Raw genomic sequence first — 21,268 nt, forward strand, 5'->3', positions numbered from 1 at the left:
ACAACGCATCAATTATCTTTGTTGACAATATTTTAGGTATTCATTTGTTGCAGACGAATAATTAAAATGTGTAGAACACACCTGCTCTATTTTAGAAGCTTCAATGGGCGACAAGTTTCTACTTTGATGCTTTCAACACATCGATAAAAAAATGTGTGTTACAATTTTACAGTTTAAGTTTGACGAATCGTCTAAGAATCTTCTCTATCTTTATGTTTTACTTGCCAACACGTTAATATCATGCTGTTGTTCTGCTGGTAAGTTCTATTTTTCCGCTTTTCACATCGCTGATAATTAAATAAAGCGCGTAATGTTCAACATCAACCCGACATTTTTTTTTTAATATGTAAACCAGTGACTAAGAGCTCTGTAAGATAAAAGTCACTAATGCCTTCCATTTGCACTTAAAGTTGTTTCGGTGATCCCATTATTTTTCCTTGGTTCACCTACTTCAGTAAGCTTTCCAATGTTTCATATTACGCGGCGACGTATTTGGCTGGTCAACTTTAACATGTCTCGATGTAGCTTCATGAATTTACCTTGTTTCCTTTACACTCACGAAAAAACGCCCTCAGAAGCTTTCTATTTCTTCACATAGTTTCTGCTTTTGTATAATTAATTATTAAGGCAAGGAAAGAAACTTGTAGGACTCCCGTGCACAACTAAATTCTAGATTTACTGTTATTTTCAGGTGTGTGCTCAAGTTTTTTTTGTTCAATTCTCTCAGTTGTTTGCTTAGAGGTGGTCGGCTTTTAAAATCAGTTCACCTTCAGTTCAATTCGCGCTCAATCGTTTTTAATATCATCCCTGACGATATTTACACTGAAACGTCCTTGTACTTATCAAAAGGAATTGCTTTTTAGTTCTGCTTTCGTTTTAAAATACGATTTCTTCGAAATTTTGCCATTGCATATTTTTATTTGCCCTGGAAAGAAAAATCTTTCTATGAAAAATTTACCCGGTTTTCTCTTCGGTGAAAAGTGTTTGGAAAGATAGAAATTAACGCGCACATCATTGATCTAATTTGTTGGGCAAGCTTTGCTGTCTCCCTTTTTCTTTTTGTTTCAGAAACCTTTGAGATAATAATAAAAGCAAAACTTTCAGCTCACGCATGTTTGAATTTTATACTTTTTTCCCGAAAAATGGGTGGAAATAGCAGAACGCATGTTGTTCATTCTATAAAGTCAATAACTATCTCTCTCCCGAAAAGGTTGCCTATGATACAACAAATCTGAATGACAATGGTAAAAAAGGATTTTAAATCTTTATCACAATAAATTCATGGGTGGGAGGGGGGGGGGGAGGGGGAACGACTTTTCGATGTGACCGTTACATTGCAGCTTACTCCTGAGTATTTTGTTAGTTTCTTGGACAGTGGCTAAACTCATTGACAACCCTGAGATTGAAAAGAACGAATTTGAAATAAAATAGGTAAATTTTTAAAAATATAAAAACTATAACATCGCTCAGTTCCTTCTACAGATGACGAATTTCGCAGCATCGTATTTAAGGAATCAGTAACAAACACGGCAATGAGAAATCACGTGATCAGGAGCACTGAGGTGACTAATGAAGGGAGCTGCAGAGTGATGTGTTATATGGAGCCTAATTGTGTGTCCATCAATGTGGGTCATTTGGAAGGAGGAAAACTCATATGCGAGTTGAACAACGCCACGGATGAAGACCAATTTGTCAAATTTCTTGAGAACAAACCAAGTTTCACCTATTCAGCCATAATCGAGGTATTGCTTGACATAGTACCATGTGTATTTCGTCAGAATTAGTGAGGAGTCTGATCTTTCTTTAAACTTAAAAGTATTGTGTTTCTTTTCTTAACAGAATCCATGCAGCAACAACCCATGTGCAAACAGTGGCACCTGTCAGGCTGGATTCACCAGTAAAGGTTTTCGTTGTCTCTGTCGACCTAGATTCACCGGGGAAAACTGCCAATTTAAAGGTAAAAATGGTAATGCTCTATCACCAACGGTAAATGTCGTGAAAGTTATTAAATTGTTTGGCCAAACAATGACACCCCATATGAATCACCAGAAATCTTTGCATTTAGATTGTATCAGTCGAAGCGAAAGCGAGAGAAGGAAACTGAGATTAACAATCAAAAGTTCCCAAAAGTGTGCAAGCGAAAGGTTCTGTGTTACCATGAAAATTGATTAATCAATTAACATAATCAATTAAAAGGGGCACAAAAGTGAAGCATTAAGTTCACAACCTGGTTAGTTTGGGGAGAAAATTCCTAGTGGAGAGCAAAGTTATACTTAAAGAACTCATCATTACTGTTTTTCCTTCGCAGTCAAACGAAATTGTGCTGAAATCTACAAATCCGGTCAAACAACTGATGGTGTGTACACCATTAAACCCGATAACATGTCTATCTTTGAGGTATTCTGTGACCAAACAACAGCTGGTGGAGGATGGACAGTGTTCCAGAAGAGACTGGACGGCTCGGTTGATTTTTACCGCCACTGGAACGACTACAAGCACGGCTTTGGTGACCTAAGTGGGGAGTTTTGGCTCGGACTGGACAAGATTCACCTCCTGACCTCATACAGTCACAACATGCTGCGTGTGGACTTAGGAGACTTTGGTGGGAACACTGCTTTCGCTGAATATAACAGCGTTGTTGTTATGAGTGAGGAAGACAAGTACAAGCTGATCATTGGCCCTTACTCAGGTAAAACAGCAGTTTCCTTATTCATTCTGTGAGAGGGGGATTGGTTTAGGGATTAATTATGGTAATAGGACCGAGTGGCGTCCAAGTCGGTCTGTAATCATATGAATGATTGACAAAATCAGACAACTGCGAAGCGGGAGTCCGATTTGTGAATCACGAGTATGATTACAGACTGAATTAGAATCCACTCAGTCCTATTACCAATTAATCAAAACTATGACAAAATTTGAGAAAAAAAACTAGATATCTGGTATACGTTAACTAGGCGAGATGCGAGATAACAGTGCGCGCACATGACTCCTTCTGTCCACTTACACAGGCATGACGCGTTAGCTGTCCCTTTAACTGTCCTATTACCCTATCCAATTACAAGCATGACGTGCACACTGTCCTGTTATTGCTCAAATCGGGCTGGTGATAGCCCATTACGTTCGAGAATTTTGCTATAGTTTTGATTATTAAGAGTACTGAACGTCTCCGAAAAAAAAAAACAAAAAAACAGAAATAACATATTGTCTCAACCACACCGATGTGCAATTTCGACAACGCATTATATAAAGGTATTCACTGATCAATGATGCCCAGTGGGGCCAATACAATTTTTTTATAGTAGTAGTCACATTTTACGGCCCAGCCTCTTCTTCAAACTTTCAAGCACACTTTGAGAAACAAGTTGATGAGCGACCACTGGAAGTGTAGTCGTCATCGATTTCATTATTATTATCAATTTCATTGTCATTTTCACTGATATTTTTGTCATAATAATTTATACCATCATCAATATTGATATAATTATTATTTTTGAAAATCTTTTTTATGCATTTCACACCTATTTGCGTTTCTCGAAGATGCATCTTCGCACTCAAATCGAGTTTTTTTTTATTACATATCATTATTGCTAAAATTAATCTTTTTAAGGTTTTCCTTGAAATTAACACTTGACTGAATTATTTTTCAATTCGAATGGTGTTGTTTAGATAGTAGGTGAAATCTAAATGAATCATTTTCAGGAACTGCTGGTGATTCTCTCACTTATCATCGTGACCTGCCATGGAGCACTCACGATCAAGATAATGATAAAGTCGCCGAAAATTGCGCCAAGACGAAGCACGGAGCCTGGTGGTATCGCCGTTGCTATGCCTCCAACCTAAATGGCCTCTATTATCGAGAACAGCACTCTTCCGAAGACGGAGTTGTCTGGTATTACTGGAGGAGAAATTTAGTGTCTCTGAAAAGAACAGAGATGAAAATAAGGCCAACGGATTTCTGACTTTCAAGTCTGAATTTGCAGGTTATACAACTTCAGGGTATACCACGTCTACTGAGCAGATTTCAGTTTTTCTCGTTTGATTGTTTGTTTGTCGGTTTCGCTTGTTAAGCTTAAGATTGTCACGCACATGCGCATCAATAGTTTTAAAGATTTGTAGCACTCGATTAGGTTTCTACAGTGGATAATTTCTTCTCTAGGTCATTTCAGATCCGATTTAAAAATCCTAAAGTACGTGAGATGGATAAGGATTTTAATTGAGCTATTTTCGAAATTAAAACAGATCGTACCATCGGAAAGATTATTCAATCATCAGCAGTGAGGGATTTTTTTTACTTAAACTCTCTAATGTATTACAATGGACACATTTGTGCATCTTTATGTTCAAAGGGATGATGCTTCCATTTCCTTTGTCTCCTTGATCATGGGAGCCATTTTGTTAAAAGACAAAATTGCTTTTAATGGAACGTTTCTACGTTTATCATTTAAAAAATGTAACTTAGAAGTTTCTCTTTTCTTGTGGTGTTGGAAGTTAAAGGGAAACGTGTTTTATTTGCTTATCACACTCCTCGAAGGGGAAAATATATGTTAAGCGTCTCTTTCTGTCATAAAATAGTGTATTTTTCAACTCATACATTACTTAACGCTACTTCATATACTTCCGGTTCCCCTTTCTTATCGTAAATTCGGAGTGGAGAAATTGTTCTATTATTTTGACATTTGCCTTTTTCAGCGAGTTCCGTTTAATGATTGTAGATATATGAAAATCATATATGTGCACCGCGGTGAAGAAACGAATATAAGAGATCCTCGCAGCTATAAATACTACTGAACTAGTAGTTGAAATAAGACCTGAAAAAATTTCAGGCCCGCACGGGATTTGAACCCATGACCTCTGCGGTGCAGCGCTCTACCAACTGAGCTAACAAGCCAACTGGGAGCTGGTCAATATGTTGGGTCTAAATAAACTATCCAGGCGATGAATAATAGGTAGGAAGTGTGGAAGGGTGATTAGGGCCCTGAGCCTGTAATCCGGTAGTCCAGAGTTCAATTTCTCCACTCTGCTACTTACTGGATTTTCTCTCGGTTCCCTTGAGTTCGACTCCTTAACTGCACTTTGTATATTGACAACTCGTCTACTCCAGCCAGTTGCAATTTTGATAGAAAATTTCTGTTTATAATATTTGTTTGTCCTACAAGTTTGTTGTTGTTTGTATTTGGCCCTGAAAGGCCGTATTGGGGGAGTGATAAATTAATGCAAATTATTATTATTATTGTTATTATTATAATTAATAATTCTTTTTTCGATATAATCATTAAAAATTTTGACTAAAATTATGATTAAATCCTTGAAAAAATTGAAAAATACATTAAAATGTCTAATAAAAATCTAAGAAAAACCAACGGATACACGTATTAGGTGTCAGCACTTCCCCGTTTATTTCCTGATGTATAATAATAATTATCATTATTATTATTATCAAAATTATTAATATTATTATAGCTATTATTTGCGCCAATCACAACAAAAAAAACTTGTCAACAATAGTGAAATGCACAATAAAAACATGAAACGTACTGTATTCCAATAGAAAGTGGTCTCTGTTTATTCTCTTAATGGGGCTTTGTCACGTTTTGTACACCTTTTAAAACAGACTAGGCCTGAAAACAAACTCAAAATTAATGATTTTAACTTCATCATTAGTTATCGGTGTATATCTCGGCCTTTCCTGACTGAGCCTGCTCCTTTTTGGTTCAATGTTGGCTCTTGGGTCTCATTGTACGTTAGGATTCATATTGCAATATTTGGAGCTCACAACACTAAACACGTGCTCGCCATTTTTTAATGTCAACAGTATGTACTTACATTCCTTAAATGCAAGGGGTATGGATTCTAATATATTACACTTATGTATCAGTGCACGGTAGGGGTGTAGTCAGCTTATATATATTTCCTGGGCCTACAATTTTTTACTGCCCGCTCGACTTTTGTAATATAACTCTTGCAAATGTTGAAACAAGAATTGAACTTACTTAGGGAGCAGGTCTACAACAATGTTGTTGAAGGTGGCTACGCCCCTGCAAGTGTTTTTGATTTTTTTCTAATTCCTTCCCGCTCCATTTGAAATACACACAACACGGAAACACGCTGATTTTGTAAGGTCTCGCTCATTCCATCTCATTCGGCCCTCATACAAGGATTTTTGTCCACTATTGTCCATAAAAGTGCGCGTAGGGCAATTGATATTATCATACATTAGACACGTTAGACTTACTATCAAAACTCTGATTAGTCGACAGCATTCAGTCTTTATACAACAGCGTCTGAAGATGACATGGTAAATTCAATGTCTGCAGCGGATATTGCATTTACTGTGTCAAGTTCTAGAACTCATTGATAATTCATAGTGTGATAATGAATAAAAAAAATGGCTAAATTCGTCACGTGCATGAGTTTTAATACCCAATGAAAACAGAGATGAAAACCACACTTTTTTCGCATCACATATCAAACCACGCGTGGTTTTCATTTGTATTCTCAATGGATTTCAAAGTTTTTTTAGTTTCCAAGTCGCTCATCTTTATGGTATCCTCAAAGTTTTGCAAACTCAGATAGAAAAAATGTACGATAAAAAGTTTATTAAATTCAGTTTTCAAATGATATCACGAATTACCAAACCTAGTATTTTTGTTATCTGCCTCAGCTTTCGGCTTCGGCAAGAATATCGGATGATTGCTTTATGTTATGAAACCCATGCTGTTGCGTGAAGCACCCATATTGATGTTTCATCTGCCTGGGAATTAAAGGGAAACGAAAATGCGTTTCCTGCATTAAAAAGGAGCCTTGATTGTGCTCTGTTCTGTTGTAAATCACCTAGGAAGCGGCTAGAGCACTCAAGAAGTGGGGAGAAACACTCGACTACCTCTTGTGTTTCTTCCTACACTTCTTTCGTGACTGTGCTCTGTTCTGTTGTAAAGCACGCAGGAAGCGGTTCGAGCACGAAATAAGTGTAGGAAGAAATACAAGACATAGTTGAGTGTTTCTCCCCATTTCTTGAGTGCTCTAGCCGCTTCCTAGGTGCTTTAAAACAGAACAGAGCGCAATCAGGGCTTTTCTATTTGTTTTATAATAAAGAATCCGTTAAATTGTCCTCGCATTACTTTCAATTTTCAAAACAAAGTTTATTTCCAAAGCGAGCAACAGTGTCGTTAGCATGCTCCATACTCTCATAAAGCACGCTACAATAAGCCAATTAGAATCCCTGTTAGAATGGTTCGAATAATCTGATTGGCTGTACAAGACTAAAGTTGTCAAAAATGTCAAACCATCAAAGTTAAAAAACCATCAGAGTTAAAAAACCATCAAAGTTCACATTCTGCAGTAGTTTACAAACTTAACAGTTCGGCAGGTCGAATTTAACATGAAGTTTTTCAGTCTCTAACACAGAATCTGAGATCCGGCCGAATTATGGCTTATAATTATAACAACACGCAAGTTTTTTCAAGTGACAATCAGAAAAAAAGCTGTTCAAGCGTATGTTTTTATGAATGAACGACAGCTGAATTTACCGAAACATGAAGATTTCTCGGGATGAAAGCGCCGTAAAACTCGACTGACTGCAGTGACTGATGTGGCCTTCCACTCAACACATCGGAAAGGATATCAGAGCAAGCTCCTAGTTGTTCTCTCGAAGGGCGGCCTATGTAATTTGTGAGGCTTACTTGACTGCGATGACTGGTGATCGTCATGATGAGCTAGCCGCGTTGGACCTCAGCATGATCGTGGTCGCTCTGACACTGTCATGATTAGTATGCATTTTAACAGTTATGCCAGTTTGGCTATATTTTTCATCATTCCTGTTTTGTTCTCTTTTGTTTTTCAACACCAAACTATGTATACTACACGAGTGTTAACTGTGTTTGATTTTTATTATCGTACGTAAGCTTGCAATCTGAACTTAGTGTGAAAACCTTAAGAACTCGGACTGTTCATTTCGTTTTCTCTTTGAGGATTTTCGTCTCTGCTCACGTTATAATAACGTCGATTACGGCGCCTGGCATGTTCACGAACCTTTGTTTGGTTCTTCTGTTGCTATTTGCCGACTCGCCTGTTCCGAAATTTCGCTTTCAATTAAAGGAAAAAAATTAGAGAAAAGTCCCGGAAAAGGTCGGACGTAGAACATTTTGGTAGATGGCCTGACAGCTTTAGCTCGGCTCTCTGCTCTATTTAACAAATAGATTCCAAGTTGCCGTGCGTCTGTTCAGTAATAGATCACAGATGACTTCAAAATGTGGTAAGAACAAAAAAGTGGTATAAGAGTGGTATAAAAATAAAGAAAATATTCTGATGCATCTAAAATTCAGTTTTACAGGTTACTTTGCAATATTATCCGTCCTCTGCGATGTTCCTTAGTAAAGGATTCTGAACTTGATTAATAAGTAGATTGTTCAATGGGGTAAGAAATTTAATTACTCAATAACTTAAACGACATATTACATAAATAAGGAAAAAGTGAATTTTTTTATCGAATGCTTGCACTCTTACCGACGACAATTGTAGATAAAGTTTGAAACCTGATAAAACTCTGGAGTATTCATTATCTTCAGCTGTCTTTTAATTCTTGTGCAAGACTTTTGAATTGTTTAAGCTGTCAATAATTGAAATGTTTCCTCAAGATGTTCTGCAATGCTAGAAATTTCAAATTGAGGTAAATTTATAATGTGTTATTTCTTGCCTAAGGAGAAACTCTGTGTTAACTTAACATCAAGATTTTCTTCCTTTAACAGATGATGAAAATCAGAACATCATTTTAAAGAATCTAATTCCAAACATAGCACTCAAAAATTACGTGATCAAGCGTACTAAGGTGCTTAATGAAGGGAGCTGCAGAGTGATGTGTTATATGGAGCCTAACTGTGTGTCCATCAATTTAGAGGACCTTTAGAGGGAGGGAAACATAATTGCGAATCAAACAATGTTTCAGATGAAAGTCAGTTCAGCGGCTTCTTCCTTGAGGATAGCTGTCTTATATCTTTCTGGCCATCGAGGTAAGACTTGCATCGTACCGTTTTTTATGTCGTTAGGTCTTTATTGATCTTTGATTTGGACTCTATCTCCTTTGATTTCTACCGTAACAGAATCCCTGCAGCAGCAGCAGCAGCAGCAGCAGCAGCAGCCCTTGTTTGAGGGATGGCACCTGTCAAGCTGGATATACCAGTAAAGGTTTTCGCTGTCTCTGTCGCACAGGATTTACTGGAGAAAGTTGTTAGTTAGGTACCTATAAAAAAATTTCTTTTCGTTGCTTCGATTAAATAATTTCAAAATATGTACTCGAGAAATTGTGATTTTCTTATGCATGCTAACTTAGTTTCTTATACTCTTGTCTTTACATGTTTTTTTTGTATCAGTTTGCAGAAATTGTGCCGAAATTTTCAAGTCCAGAGGAAAAAGAGACGGCTTTTTCGCCATTAGACCAGATGGTTTGTCCTCCTTTGATGTATTCTGTGACCAAACAAAAGCCGGTGGAGGACGGATGGTGTTTCAAAAGAGATTTGAGGGTTCGGTTGATTTCTACCTCAGCTGGAACGACTACAAATATGGCTTTGGCGACGTGAATGGTGAATTTTGGATGGGACTGGAGAAGATTCAAGCCCTGACCTCAGATGACAACAACATGCTGCGTGTAGACTTGGAAGACTTTGGAGGGAATACTCGATATGCCGAGTATAACATGTTTGATGTCACGAGTGAGAATGACAAGTGCAAGCTCAACCTTGGCTCATACTCGTGTAATATAATGAAGTTTTCACCACCAACAACCCACAAACGAAATATTAACGTTATTGGCATAACCAAGGAGTTGAACAGAACGACTCTACCTTCTCCATGTAAACGTTTCTGTTTGCTTCAACTATTAGTGAGTGAGGAGAGCGCAAAGTAAATGGTTACACATTAGGGTTGAACTGAATCAATCTCCGTTAAGAATAGGTTTTTTTCTTGGGATCTTCCCCATCAGGTTCTAAGGTATTGTGCTCAACAAAAAAAATGGCTTCACCAAAACGTTCTCTGCTGACGCAAATATGATTTGAAATTTGTCGCACTCTTTATCCTCCAAATGACAATCCGCGAGCGTACCTACCGTTAATCTGATCGAAGATGCTTATTCTATTTGATCATCAACAATACATTGAAGCGGACAAACGACTGCTCCGCTCGAAGGTTCCCGTCATAATTTCTTTTATAGGAACCAACACCTGAAATATCGCGCTTTTCCAAAAGCCAGTTGGCAACATGGCTAGTAAATCCTTTCCAGAAACCAGTGTAGAAATTGCTTCTTTTTGTCCCGATTTTAATGCGCGAGAAATATTAAATTCCGAAAGACACTTAAGTGCTTCCTCGAGAGCGGAATCGAAACTAATAACTTTACAATCAGAGTTTGCCATCAAACCGCCCCCCTGGTGCCAATTTCTTGCTCTCCCCAGCCTTCTGATGCCATGAAAATCAAAGATGGCGGTCATAATTTTCGTTAAGAAATACTGAGCACACGCTTGCCAAAATTACGCCAACTAAGTTGACGGTTACGAAACAACACTTGGCAAATGTTTGTTCTGATATACGTGCAACAGTGTTGTGTTCTGAAAGTCCTTTATGGGTAGGAGAACATTTAATTTAGTAATCCAATGAGAGAATTTTTTGCCTTGACGAGAATAGCTTGTCACTGTTTGAAAACTTTTAAATTATAATAAACAAAGCTTTTCTTTAAAAAACAGCCACACTAACTGACAGAATCAAAGCGGCAGACTCGTGAGACTTTCAACTAAAAACTGTTTGACACCCTTACTTAGCAGGGGCATTGACAACGCTTAGAATACTGATTGAATCAATTCATATAAACCAGATGTTTAAAAAAATTGACCTTCCCAAGGAATCACCTGGTTTTAACTGAGTTTATACAAAATAAGACGCAGCCTGATATCATTATAAATAAGGAATCAATAGTCACGTCTGGACCTAAATCCATGACAAACTTTACAGTCTTATTCACTTCTTCTGTATACTCTCTTTAAGTGTAGTCTTTCTTCTTTTTTCAGGTACGTCTATAATTTACAACATTTCAAGTTTTTTCGCTTTGTCATTTTGTTTTTTACAAAACTGGACCAGACTGATGTTAATTAACTGCGATTGTTCGCAAACGTTTCATACTGTTTTATGTCCAATATTATTTGAAACAATTCGAACAGGTATTGAGCTATCAGCTACCTTCAAATAGCTGATAACGGTCAAAACTTGAAAGATCATATGATGGTTTTGAATATTTTGCGTATGTGTTTCAGGGAATCGAGAAGTTTGATTTAGAAAAAAGTAGTGAGGAACTCGTCGGTAATTTCCATTATTTCTTCACTTGAGTTAATGTTTGGCTTTATTTTGATTGTGTAGGAGATGGATTAAGAGGTAAAATGTCGTATTGTGGCTACTGGCAAACAATGCAGACAAGAAAGGAGCATAAATAGATTGGCTCTTCAGGGATTTGTTTTTAAAACGTTCTTAGAAACCGCCATCCATGAATGTGATAGTTAATGTGAGTTACAGTTACGTAATCGGAGAAAAGTCCTGTGAATTGAATAACCGGACCAAGGAAGCAAGACCTGAGAATTTCCTTCGAGACCCTTCACGGTTTTACCATAAACGTTTGGTAGACAGGGGTATGTAACATATGAGAATTCAATCGTTATTACGAAATGAGTATTTATTTGTTTCATTCTTCTTCTTTTTTTTACAAAACTGGATCAGATTGATGTCGATTAACCTCGTTAGTCCGCAAATCTTTCAAACCATTTTATGTCCCACTATATTTAATTAAAACAACTCGAACTGGTATTGAGCTATCAGCTACCTTCAAAAGGCTAATAACGATCAAAACTTGAAAGATCATATGATGGTTTTGAATCTTTTGCGCCCGATTTTTGAGTTTTTTCCTTTGCGTTACCCAAAGAAGTAATTTATGGTAGAACATAATCAGAGAAATTAGCGCACAATCTGTTCTAATTTTTAGTCGATTTGAACTACAAATGATTGCTAATGAATGACGGTCGTTGTCATCAAGAGAGTTCCTTACTTATTATTCCTCAGTGCTACCAAAGTTCGTGGGAATGCCGTGAAAATTTGAGGGTAATTATCATAGAATAGCAACGATAACATGTCATCTGATATCTTTGTAACATATTTCATCTGATTTTTGAGGTTTTTTTTTATTGTGTGTTGATACCCATAGAAGTAATTGAACATAATCGCAGAAATTATTGCACAATTCGTTATTTGATATAATGACATGAGTTTCAAACTAACACGACGTTAACACCTTCACGAGAGAAATTAAATTCGACTTTGACTTTACTGTGGTGCAGTAATAAGTTCGTGTTTCAGGGAATCGAGAGGTTTGATTATGAAAAAAGTAGTGATCTGAAGAACTCGTCGGTAATTTCTATTATTTCTCCGCTTGAGTTAATGTTTGGCTTTATTTCGATTATGTAGGAGATGAATTAAGAAGTAAAATGTCGAGGATGGTATCTTGTTTTTACTTCGTTGGCTTCTTGATGGGCATTGTGGTTACTGGCAAACAATGCAGACAAGAAAGGAGCATAAATGGATGGGCTCTGCAGGGATTTGTTTTCAAAACGTTCTCAGTAACCGCCATCCATGAGTGTGATATGAGTTGTGAAAGAGAAATCACCTGCCAAAGTTACAATTACGTAATCGGAGAAAAGTCCTGCGAACTGAATAACCGGACCAAGGAGGCAAGACCTGAGAATTTCCTTCGAGACCCTTCACGGTTTTACCATAAACGTTTGGTAGACAGGGGTATGTAATTTTATGAGAATTATTTATTTATTTGTTTGACATCAAGTAGTAACCAATTAAAGCTTGGATTAGAATAATTTTCGCATCTATCCAGCGGTCACCTCTGTTAAGTAATTAGCATTCTTGAGCAAGTTTTTGTACATTAAGTGGTCAATTGAGGCATCAAATGTCGATTTTTGTGGTTATTTTAAAATTCTCTCACTATTCTCTGGAACATGTCCTTAGCGGTCAGCCTATATTTAGCGGTCACCCCTACATTCCTGGTGCGTGACCGCTTATTACAGGTTGGACTACACTTCTTTCACCTGCACAGAAGGGTAAATCGAAAATGAACATGTCAAAAACGTCGAGGAATTCACTTTTCATAAAAGTTGAAAAACAACAACTGTGACCAAATGCTTATTCTTTTGAGTATTTTTTCCTTATAAACCCTTGATATGCATAAAAGTCCTGATACAATTCATAGAGTACTACAGATATCGGCTACAGGGGAAGAATTCAGTTCAAGTTCTTCGAGAATCATTGAGCTCTAGAGCAACAACTGATCTCAGAATGTTTCAAAACTGTCAATGCATTGTTTGTTTCTTTGCTTTCTTTCCATCACAGCTGCTTTGGGATCAATTCCTGAGCTGCCCGCAAGGTCTTGCTGGGAAATAAAGGCGAGTGAGGGAGAAGACACCATCAGCAAGAAGTATTGGTTGGATCCACTTGGAACTAGAGAGTATGTCTTTGAGGTATTTTGTGATCAAAAGACATCCAGTGGAGGATGGACTGTATTCCAGAGGAGAGTGGACGGCTCGGTTGATTTCTTCCTTGACTGGACTGACTACAAGCATGGCTTCGGTAATTTGAGTGGTGAGTTTTGGCTCGGACTGGAAAAGATTCACCGTCTGACCTCTGATCATAACAACGTGCTACGTGTGGACCTTGAAGACTTTGAAGGGAATACTGCTTATGCTGAGTATAATATGTTTGGTGTTATGAGCAGGGAAAACAAGTACAAGCTGATTCTTGGTGCCTACTCAGGTAAGAAAAAATGTTCTGCTTGCAAGGAGAGTGGAGGTGGGAAAATAAGTAAAGTGGAAGGTACCCAGATTCTGTTACGATGAAAACTCATACTTATGTGCCGATAAATTCAAAGCTTCATCATCCCCACCGGGCACTTCATGGGCGTTAGATTGTCATTCGTACCTGGGGGAGTGGAAATTTGAACAGGAAGTTTCAAGTCTTTCCAGCGGAATACAAGTGTCTTATTTTTTAATATGGAAGTATATAAAGGTAAAGAGTTCACTTTCACAAGCGAATGGCTCAGAAGGAGAGATCTACAAGGTCCGGGCTTTAAAGCCTGGTTAACGTATAGAAAGAAAGGGTCGCTAATTTGTTTCTCGACAAACAAATTTGATGAATAAGGTGATGATTTCTTTTCAAAGAGTCGTCAACAACACTATTATTGAATGGATTGATAAGATTTTTCAAGATCAATTATGTTTACCTCATTGAAGATGTTCTCAATAGGGTGGTGGCTTTTAAGGCTAACGGTTAAAATTTTTGCAAATTTAAGTCTAACGGTTCATATCTTTTCATTGTGGCTACCAAAAAAAAACTTTACGGTTAATTTTTTTACGACTAACAGTTCAAATTTGTATGATTGTTTCGCCTAACGGCTAAATTTTTTGGCCGATAACTGACACCAGGTTAATTCCATCGAGACCCTCATGAACGGCTGATCGTAAGTCAGTAAAATTATGAATTTGAATTTCGTCATGCATACGGAAACGTTGATGACATTAATTATTTTGTAAGAATATGCTTATGATTTTTTCTCTTTTATCATCGTATCTGACCGTGGAGTCAAGATCAAGATAATGAGTTCAATTATGCACCCGCCATTGTGTTTAAATACTCGCTGATGAGATTATGCTTATTATGACTAATAAAGTACAGTCGTGTATAGGGATATTCTTCGCAACCTTTTTACCGATATATAGTTTAATGTTTGCTGTTTTGTTTTTAAGCTAGCTTTTCAGTTTTAAATAGCTGTTTTAAGTTTCCATGCCACACGAGTGGAGGCGCAGCCAGGAATTTTCAAAGAGTAGGGGGGAGGGGAGGGTGGGGTCACACTGCCTCAAACAAAAGGTACTCATTTTACTTGTGACATAACGGCTTACATGGGGGGTCACAGGCACGCCAGGACACCACCCCCTCCCCCTTTAGCTACGCGATTGTCTCAATAATCGGCAAAATGGAAGATGACACATTTAGGATCCATCCATCTAGATGTTAGTAAGTTCTGAAGTTTCCTGAGTCTTGCTAACGATTCACTTCTGGGTGAATGACGTTTCGTTCGATTTGTTTCACAAATGATCAAAAATGAATAACGTTCTATGTGTAAAGAAGTACTATAATTTGTTGTTCGTTGGTTTTATTTTGAGTTTTTCATTATTTTAATTTTCAAATGTCACACAGGAGTAGGGTAAATATGAATGATTAGCGAGAAGAGTGAGTAGAAGAATTAATCCACCATTTTAGAAATAGCAGAAGTTAATTTTTATAGAATGGATCATTTATTGATACAGCACATGTCCATAATTCCCTAAGTTTAATGAGCGCTGCTGAGCATTTACTTGCGACTGTTTTAATTTTTAGTCGATTTTTACTACAAATGATCGCCAATAAATGGCGGTCATTGTAATCAAGAAGACTCATTAGTTTTAGTCCTCAGTGCTACCTAAGTTCGCCGGAATACCGTGAAAACTTAAGGGTAATTATCATAGAACGGCAGCAATAACATGTCGCCTGATATCTGTGTAGAGGTTTCTCTTGATAAAGGAGAAAAGCGAGAAAACGAAGGAATCCTTTACAGTGTTAAATCAACATTGTAGAAAGGCGAAAAACTCAATTTGCGTTCTGATGTAAATCGTAACTATAATGATGATTATAAAACATTAATAACAATGATTATGCTACCATAATGGTGATGATGATGATGATGATGATGGCAATGTTAACGATGGTAATGATAATTACAATGTTACTTGACGCCAAAGATCTGTATTCTATACTGAAAGTATCTCTGTATTTGTTGATTTTTAATCATGTCAGGCACTGCGGGTGACTCACTCAGTCGTGAACGTGGCCAGCCATTTACCACCAAAGACAACGATAACGATGGTTCTGTAAAAAACTGTGCCACGGAATTCAAAGGAGCCTGGTGGTACCAGTCATGTCATTACTTCAACCTGAATGGCCTTTACCATCATGGACAGCACTCCTCCGTAGGTGATGGTGTGAATTGGTATCACTGGAAAGGATATCGATACTCTTTGAAGAGGACCGAGATGAAATTTAAGCCAGTGGATTTCTGAACTGTTATTTCCTTACATAGTTAAACTAGATGTCTAAAAGATTTAGCTGTCTTTTTGTCAGCTGTCCTCTGCACCTAGTAATGCTGTGTTTTTTTTTTTCGGTTACGAACTGATACCTTGAATATTTACTGTTTGCGCATGCAGTCGTCGCTGTTACAACCACATAAATAGTAGGGGAAAAAATTAACGATAGAGCGAGATTCCAAAAACATGAACAGCCTATTTGCAGATAATGGATTTGAACATTTAGTCATAGAGCTACAGATGTTCGGCTGTCTTGCCTGGTGCCTCATGTATTTCATCTTATTTTTAGCATTTATGATTTAGATTCAAATATTCAAACAAGAGCAAACCGAGACTTCAACTTGAAACATTTGTTCTCAAAAAAGGAAAAAAATTTACAATGCTATAATGCACTTTGCGGTCCACAATTTATGATGCGTGTTTTCTATACTTGTTTCTTAAGTAGCTCTGATAAATAAATGCCTCAAAAATTTCTCCATTGCATGGAACGATGGCAATCTTAGTTGACAGTGGCCCATCGCCTTTCAACAGTGAGATTTTAGCCGCCCTACCTAAACGAGAAGAGTGAGCCACTAAACTACTAAGGCAAATAATTTTCAGTGGACTCTCTGTAAGAACCAGCGAATAATGTTGTTCAAACACAAGAATTTTAAATAAGAATGGGGGGGGGGGGGGGTGGGGTCAAGTTAAAAGTCGTGTGACTCACAAACTAACTACATCATTAAACTCATTGATATACGAAGACAATGTGTGGGCTCAAACAAATTAATTGCACTTAGTTGCCTCAAAACATAAGCATTAAGGACATATGAAAGCTGAACAGGTTGAAAATGCTTTTGTTAACAAACTCCTTTCGTAGCGGGGATAAGTTTAATGTTTTGTTTTCAGTGGAAGCTTAATACAACGGCCACCAAAAAAATTGATAGATTAGAATAAAATATTCAGTAACACTGTGATGCAGATTGCTTGTAACTATTATTCTCATTGCAATACCGTTATTTTCCTTGATAAGCCTAAATACGGAAAAAAATCGCCTGAGAAATCATTTTTCAAGCGATAAAAAGAAAAAAAGACTAACCTTTTTTCGGCAACGATTATTATCTCAAAAATTTTTGTCACCAGAATCGTGATAACTATGTGTTGTTAGACGACGAAGCAAAAATAAATAAATAAAAAAAAAAGATCAGATATGAACACCTGCTTTTTAAAGAATGATTAGTTTTCGAATTTATGAGGAAACATGTATATTAGTTATATGTTGAAGACACAAATATGATCACACTATCATATTTTTTGGATGAATCATGATATTTCTAGGGAGTGGCAATGCAGCTTAAACTTGTTCTTGCAGGTATGATTAACTTTCTCTATGTTTTACTTTGAATAACTTTCCCGCCGTGCTTCTGTTGCATTGGTAAGTATAATTCCCCTTTTAAATTTCTTTCCTGTCATTTTTGTGGCGCCGGTCCCAACATTCCGTTCTCTTTGTTCCATTGTAATGAAAACGACCAGCTTTGGGAGCTTCTGGTTTATTGAATCAATTAAATTAGAGAAATCTCTTCTAGTTTCTGGTTTGGTACGAAACATTTACAGTTGTAATCAACAGCGCCTGCCTCAGGAGACCAGTTCTAATTAAAAACTAAAAGCTGTAAATGCGCATATTTACAAACTTCTTATCTCCGTTTTCACCTAAGCCTTCATGGTCTTCAAACCATGCCCATTAAAGAATAAAAGCCAAGACTAGAATATGAAAATCACAGATGCAGTGGAGGGATTGTCTTATGATCATTTCTTTGAAAATAATTCCGTAATTTCTCTCTATATTTATCATAGATTGGTGAACTCACTGACGCAGAAGATAAATATTTGATGAGAAAAAACATCTCAACTTTAGAATTTTGTTGTCAAGTGGTAAAAGTGAAAATTGCATTTTAGAACGAACACATTCGCTAACGAAATCGACACTTTATGGAAAACGTAATTGTGTGCATCTTAAATTCGGGGTAATGAAGCATTCATTGAAGACTACACAACTCATAGATTGAAACTGAACTCATGATTAACAAAGATATATCCTAAGTGTATGTGACAACGGGCATTTTAATCATTTGTGGACTACTGACTTTGACATAATATAGATAATAATTGTGATACTTACATTTAATTCTATAGCGATGGAGCTCAAACCTGACCTTGCTGCCATGATGGGTATTCTCTTTATTTTACTTGGAATAACTTTCCTTCCGTGTTTCTGTTGCATGGGTGAGTAGAATTTCGTCTTAAATTCAAGCTCTTTCATTATAACTTTTTGATCCAAACCATCCGAAGGTCTGAGCTTCGATTCCTCATGGGGACTCAGAATTTTTTCTTTGACCTACGTTCACGAGAAGACGAAAAACATCTTATTTCTTTATCGGGCTCAAACTTACCATCTCCCTTATTCTTTTTACACAACTTTCTGATGTTTATATTATTATCCCCGAAAAGTTTCTTAAAATTTCGGGAGTCATTAACTACTCCGCAAAATCGAACTTTGGGAAAACCAGATTCGTGCCATAGAAAGGTTGTCCTCTCTGAATCTCTAAATGACTTATTCTCGTCCCTTTTTGAGCTTAGGACCATACCATATTCCAGACAGCTTTTGGATTAAAGCAGTCGATATCAGCGATATGTATAATAAAGAATTGATTCACTCTAGGCGTGTGTATGTCGATTTATGCATGCACTTGGGAAGTTTGGAGAGCACGAGAGAAGAGTATTAATTTCTCGAGGCGCAACCGAGAGCAAATCCAGCTTCTTGAGGCAAGAACTACCCCCTGGCTAGACAACTCTAGCTTCTTGAGGTTCTTACGGTAAAAACGAAGACGGGTTTATTTTATGTACGAGATTTGAGTATTTGATCAACCATACTTAAATATTTGTTTACTAGAATTTACGGCCAGAATGTTATGTAGCTTTGTGTTGAAAATTCTGAAACTGCACGCTTTTTTGGAACACAATCTTCTATTGAACAGTGCTGTTAGGAAAATTAATACTTACACACGTAGATATTGAATTTCTCTTCGAGTTTTTAACTCGATAGCTCACGAATGAGCGCAGCGAACGAGTGAGGTGTCGAGTTGAACGCGAGAAGAGAAATTCCATATCTACAAGTAACCATTTCTTGTTTTGTGTGTTATATAAACACAATAGCCCTTTACTGGGAAGAAAAGCCGACTTCATTGATGAATGAAAATAAATGAATCGACAGTCCCCAAATAACAATCGTAAAGTGCGTTGGCGCTGACTCTTAAGATGGAAAAATGCGTTGAATCATGATTATAAAAACAACAATGGTCGTAATTTTCAATTTACAAAATTCTCATTTATTTACTTTGTCCTTACCGACAGGAAAAGGTGTTTCAGGTAAACGGCCAAAATCGGCCAGTGGTAAATCTTCCAGTTGTCCATTTTCATTCTCAGACAGAATGAAAAAAAAAGTGAGAAATGCTAAAACGAAAGCCACTGAATACGCAACTTTCGGTTTTTCTTTTAGTATATTGGTTTTCTTCCCTTTCTAGGAAAGTATAAACCTTATTGTCTGCCAGCGGTACGGATTTTTTTAGTGTTTTAGCCGCCATAATTTGAGAAAGCTCCGACAAACAATTTGTATTGAGAATCGTGAAGGCTTTGCTGTTCATTCGTCAACCTGAACGAGTGGCGCCGGAGGCGAGTGACGTGTAAGCAGCTGATTGGCTATATCAACACACGTGAAAAAATATGATAATTTTTCATCAACAATTGGTTCATATTTTAGCGTGCGTTCATCGAGATATAAAGCACACGGGAAGTTTCGAGGCGTAGCCACGAGCAACTCTAGCTTCTTGAGTGCTCTCCAAACTTCCCAAGTGCTTCATATCTCGATGAACGCACAGCTGACGTATGAACCAATTGTTTTATAACATTTTAAACCCGAAGGAAAATTTTTTTCTTGAGGGATTTGTTTGCTGACGTCATGAGTGTGCACAATAGGAATATGAAGCACGCTCGCGCAATTGAATTTGATTAGACAAATTTACTAGCTATGTTATGATAAAAATTATCACATAACCCAATTTTCAACTGTAGAAATTATATAAGACTCATTCAAGTTTAAACGTAATTGCGGCCTAAGTTGCCAAATAGAACGGCTTCTTGCGCCTTATTTCCCCAACAGACATAAGATACATCAATAATTTTCATTACTTTTGCATTCTACAGATGGCGGTTTTCGCAACATCATATTCAGGGACCCAATACCAAACATGGTATTAAAAAATTACTCCATTAAAAGTTCAGAGGTACTCAGTGAAGGGAGCTGCAGAGTGATGTGCTATATGGATCCTAATTGTGTGTCCATCAATATTGGACCTTTAGATGAAGGAAAACACAAATGCGAGTTGAACAACGTCACGGAGGAAAGCCATGCCCCATTTCTACTGGTGAATAAACCAGGTTACACATATCTTGCAATCGAGGTAACATTTATTTTTTTTTCTCCCAGAGGGTTCGGTAACGAATCCTGCCATCCGCTTTGTTACTAGCTTTCGACTGCGCGGTCCACGTTTTCCTATCTCTACTCACGGGCACCGTAACGCTTTCGTAAGTCGTCGAGAACATCCGTACCATCTTTGCCGTTTTTAATTTTAATGACATATTAGATAGGTTGACACGCCGCCTAAAAATCGTTTGTAATTATTTTTGATCTTTCAAAAAAAGTTACTTAGAAAGTTAAAACGTGTGGTAGTTCCTTACAATTGAATTAATCGATACAATCTTCATTCATAAAATATGTGTAGGCCTACGGCCTCGGGTGACACTCATGCAAGAACCGCACGGTTTTTCTCAATCCGAACCTTCCGGCTGGTGAATAACATATTTATATTCTTACCAAATTGAGGGGATTAAGACAAAGATGAAGTTGTTTCGTTTTCGATTATTCTTGATTGAGTTGCACGAAGCTCAGCTATTTTTGCTTTCCTCCTACAGAATCCCTGCAGCAGCAGTCCATGTTTGAACAATGGCACTTGTCAAGCTGGATTCAC

General features: G+C 37.3%; 1 protein-coding gene and 3 pseudogenes across 4 annotated transcripts in view; all 4 read left to right on the forward strand.

The window, feature by feature from the left end:
* Positions 1–70: 70 nt before the first annotated feature.
* On the forward strand, positions 71–5,369 carry LOC113665872 (microfibril-associated glycoprotein 4). Of its 2 annotated transcripts, none has more exons than XM_089199525.1 (5): positions 71–257; positions 1,483–1,742; positions 1,840–1,957; positions 2,309–2,689; positions 3,700–5,369. In XM_089199525.1, the coding sequence occupies exons 1-5, from the start codon at positions 152–154 to the stop codon at positions 3,957–3,959; spliced, it is 1,125 nt and encodes a 374-aa protein (XP_089055651.1). In that variant the 5' UTR covers positions 71–151; the 3' UTR covers positions 3,960–5,369. The 2 variants fall into 2 exon arrangements, with proteins under 2 accessions (XP_089055651.1, XP_089055650.1); XM_089199524.1 differs by having other exon boundaries at positions 77–257; positions 1,471–1,742; positions 3,700–4,095.
* A 2,152-nt stretch (positions 5,370–7,521) lies between these two features.
* On the forward strand, positions 7,522–10,000 carry LOC149047794 (ryncolin-1 pseudogene; annotated as a pseudogene). The gene is made up of 2 exons (XR_016184706.1): positions 7,522–9,231; positions 9,366–10,000. The product of XR_016184706.1 is annotated as a ryncolin-1 pseudogene (transcript).
* Positions 10,001–12,055: 2,055 nt separating this feature from the next.
* LOC113674670 (microfibril-associated glycoprotein 4 pseudogene) lies at positions 12,056–16,181 on the forward strand (annotated as a pseudogene).
* Positions 16,182–16,931: 750 nt separating this feature from the next.
* The window catches only part of LOC113674669 (microfibril-associated glycoprotein 4-like), a 6,175-nt pseudogene continuing 1,838 nt past the window's right edge, over positions 16,932–21,268 (forward strand). Inside the window, exons 1-4 of the transcript XR_016185324.1 lie at positions 16,932–17,556; positions 18,378–18,467; positions 20,445–20,701; positions 21,213–21,268. The exon at positions 21,213–21,268 is cut by the window's right edge and continues 59 nt beyond it. The product of XR_016185324.1 is annotated as a microfibril-associated glycoprotein 4-like (transcript). The remainder of the gene's footprint in view (positions 17,557–18,377; positions 18,468–20,444; positions 20,702–21,212) is intronic.

This window comes from Pocillopora damicornis, chromosome 3 (genome assembly GCF_964200805.1).
Source record: "Pocillopora damicornis chromosome 3, jaPocDami1.2, whole genome shotgun sequence".
Classification (NCBI taxonomy): Eukaryota; Metazoa; Cnidaria; class Anthozoa; order Scleractinia; family Pocilloporidae; genus Pocillopora; species Pocillopora damicornis.

What these genes read in the sequence shown, in the direction of transcription:
- LOC113665872 (XM_089199524.1), top strand. Translation starts at nt 152, where the DNA reads ATGTGTGTTACAATTTTACAGTTTAAGTTTGACGAATCGTCTAAGAAT. An exon ending in ATCATGCTGTTGTTCTGCTG is followed by an intron (nt 258 to 1,470) that starts GTAAGTTCTATT and finishes AACATCGCTCAG; the next exon opens with TTCCTTCTACAGATGACGAA. An exon ending in CCTATTCAGCCATAATCGAG is followed by an intron (nt 1,743 to 1,839) that starts GTATTGCTTGAC and finishes TTTTCTTAACAG; the next exon opens with AATCCATGCAGCAACAACCC.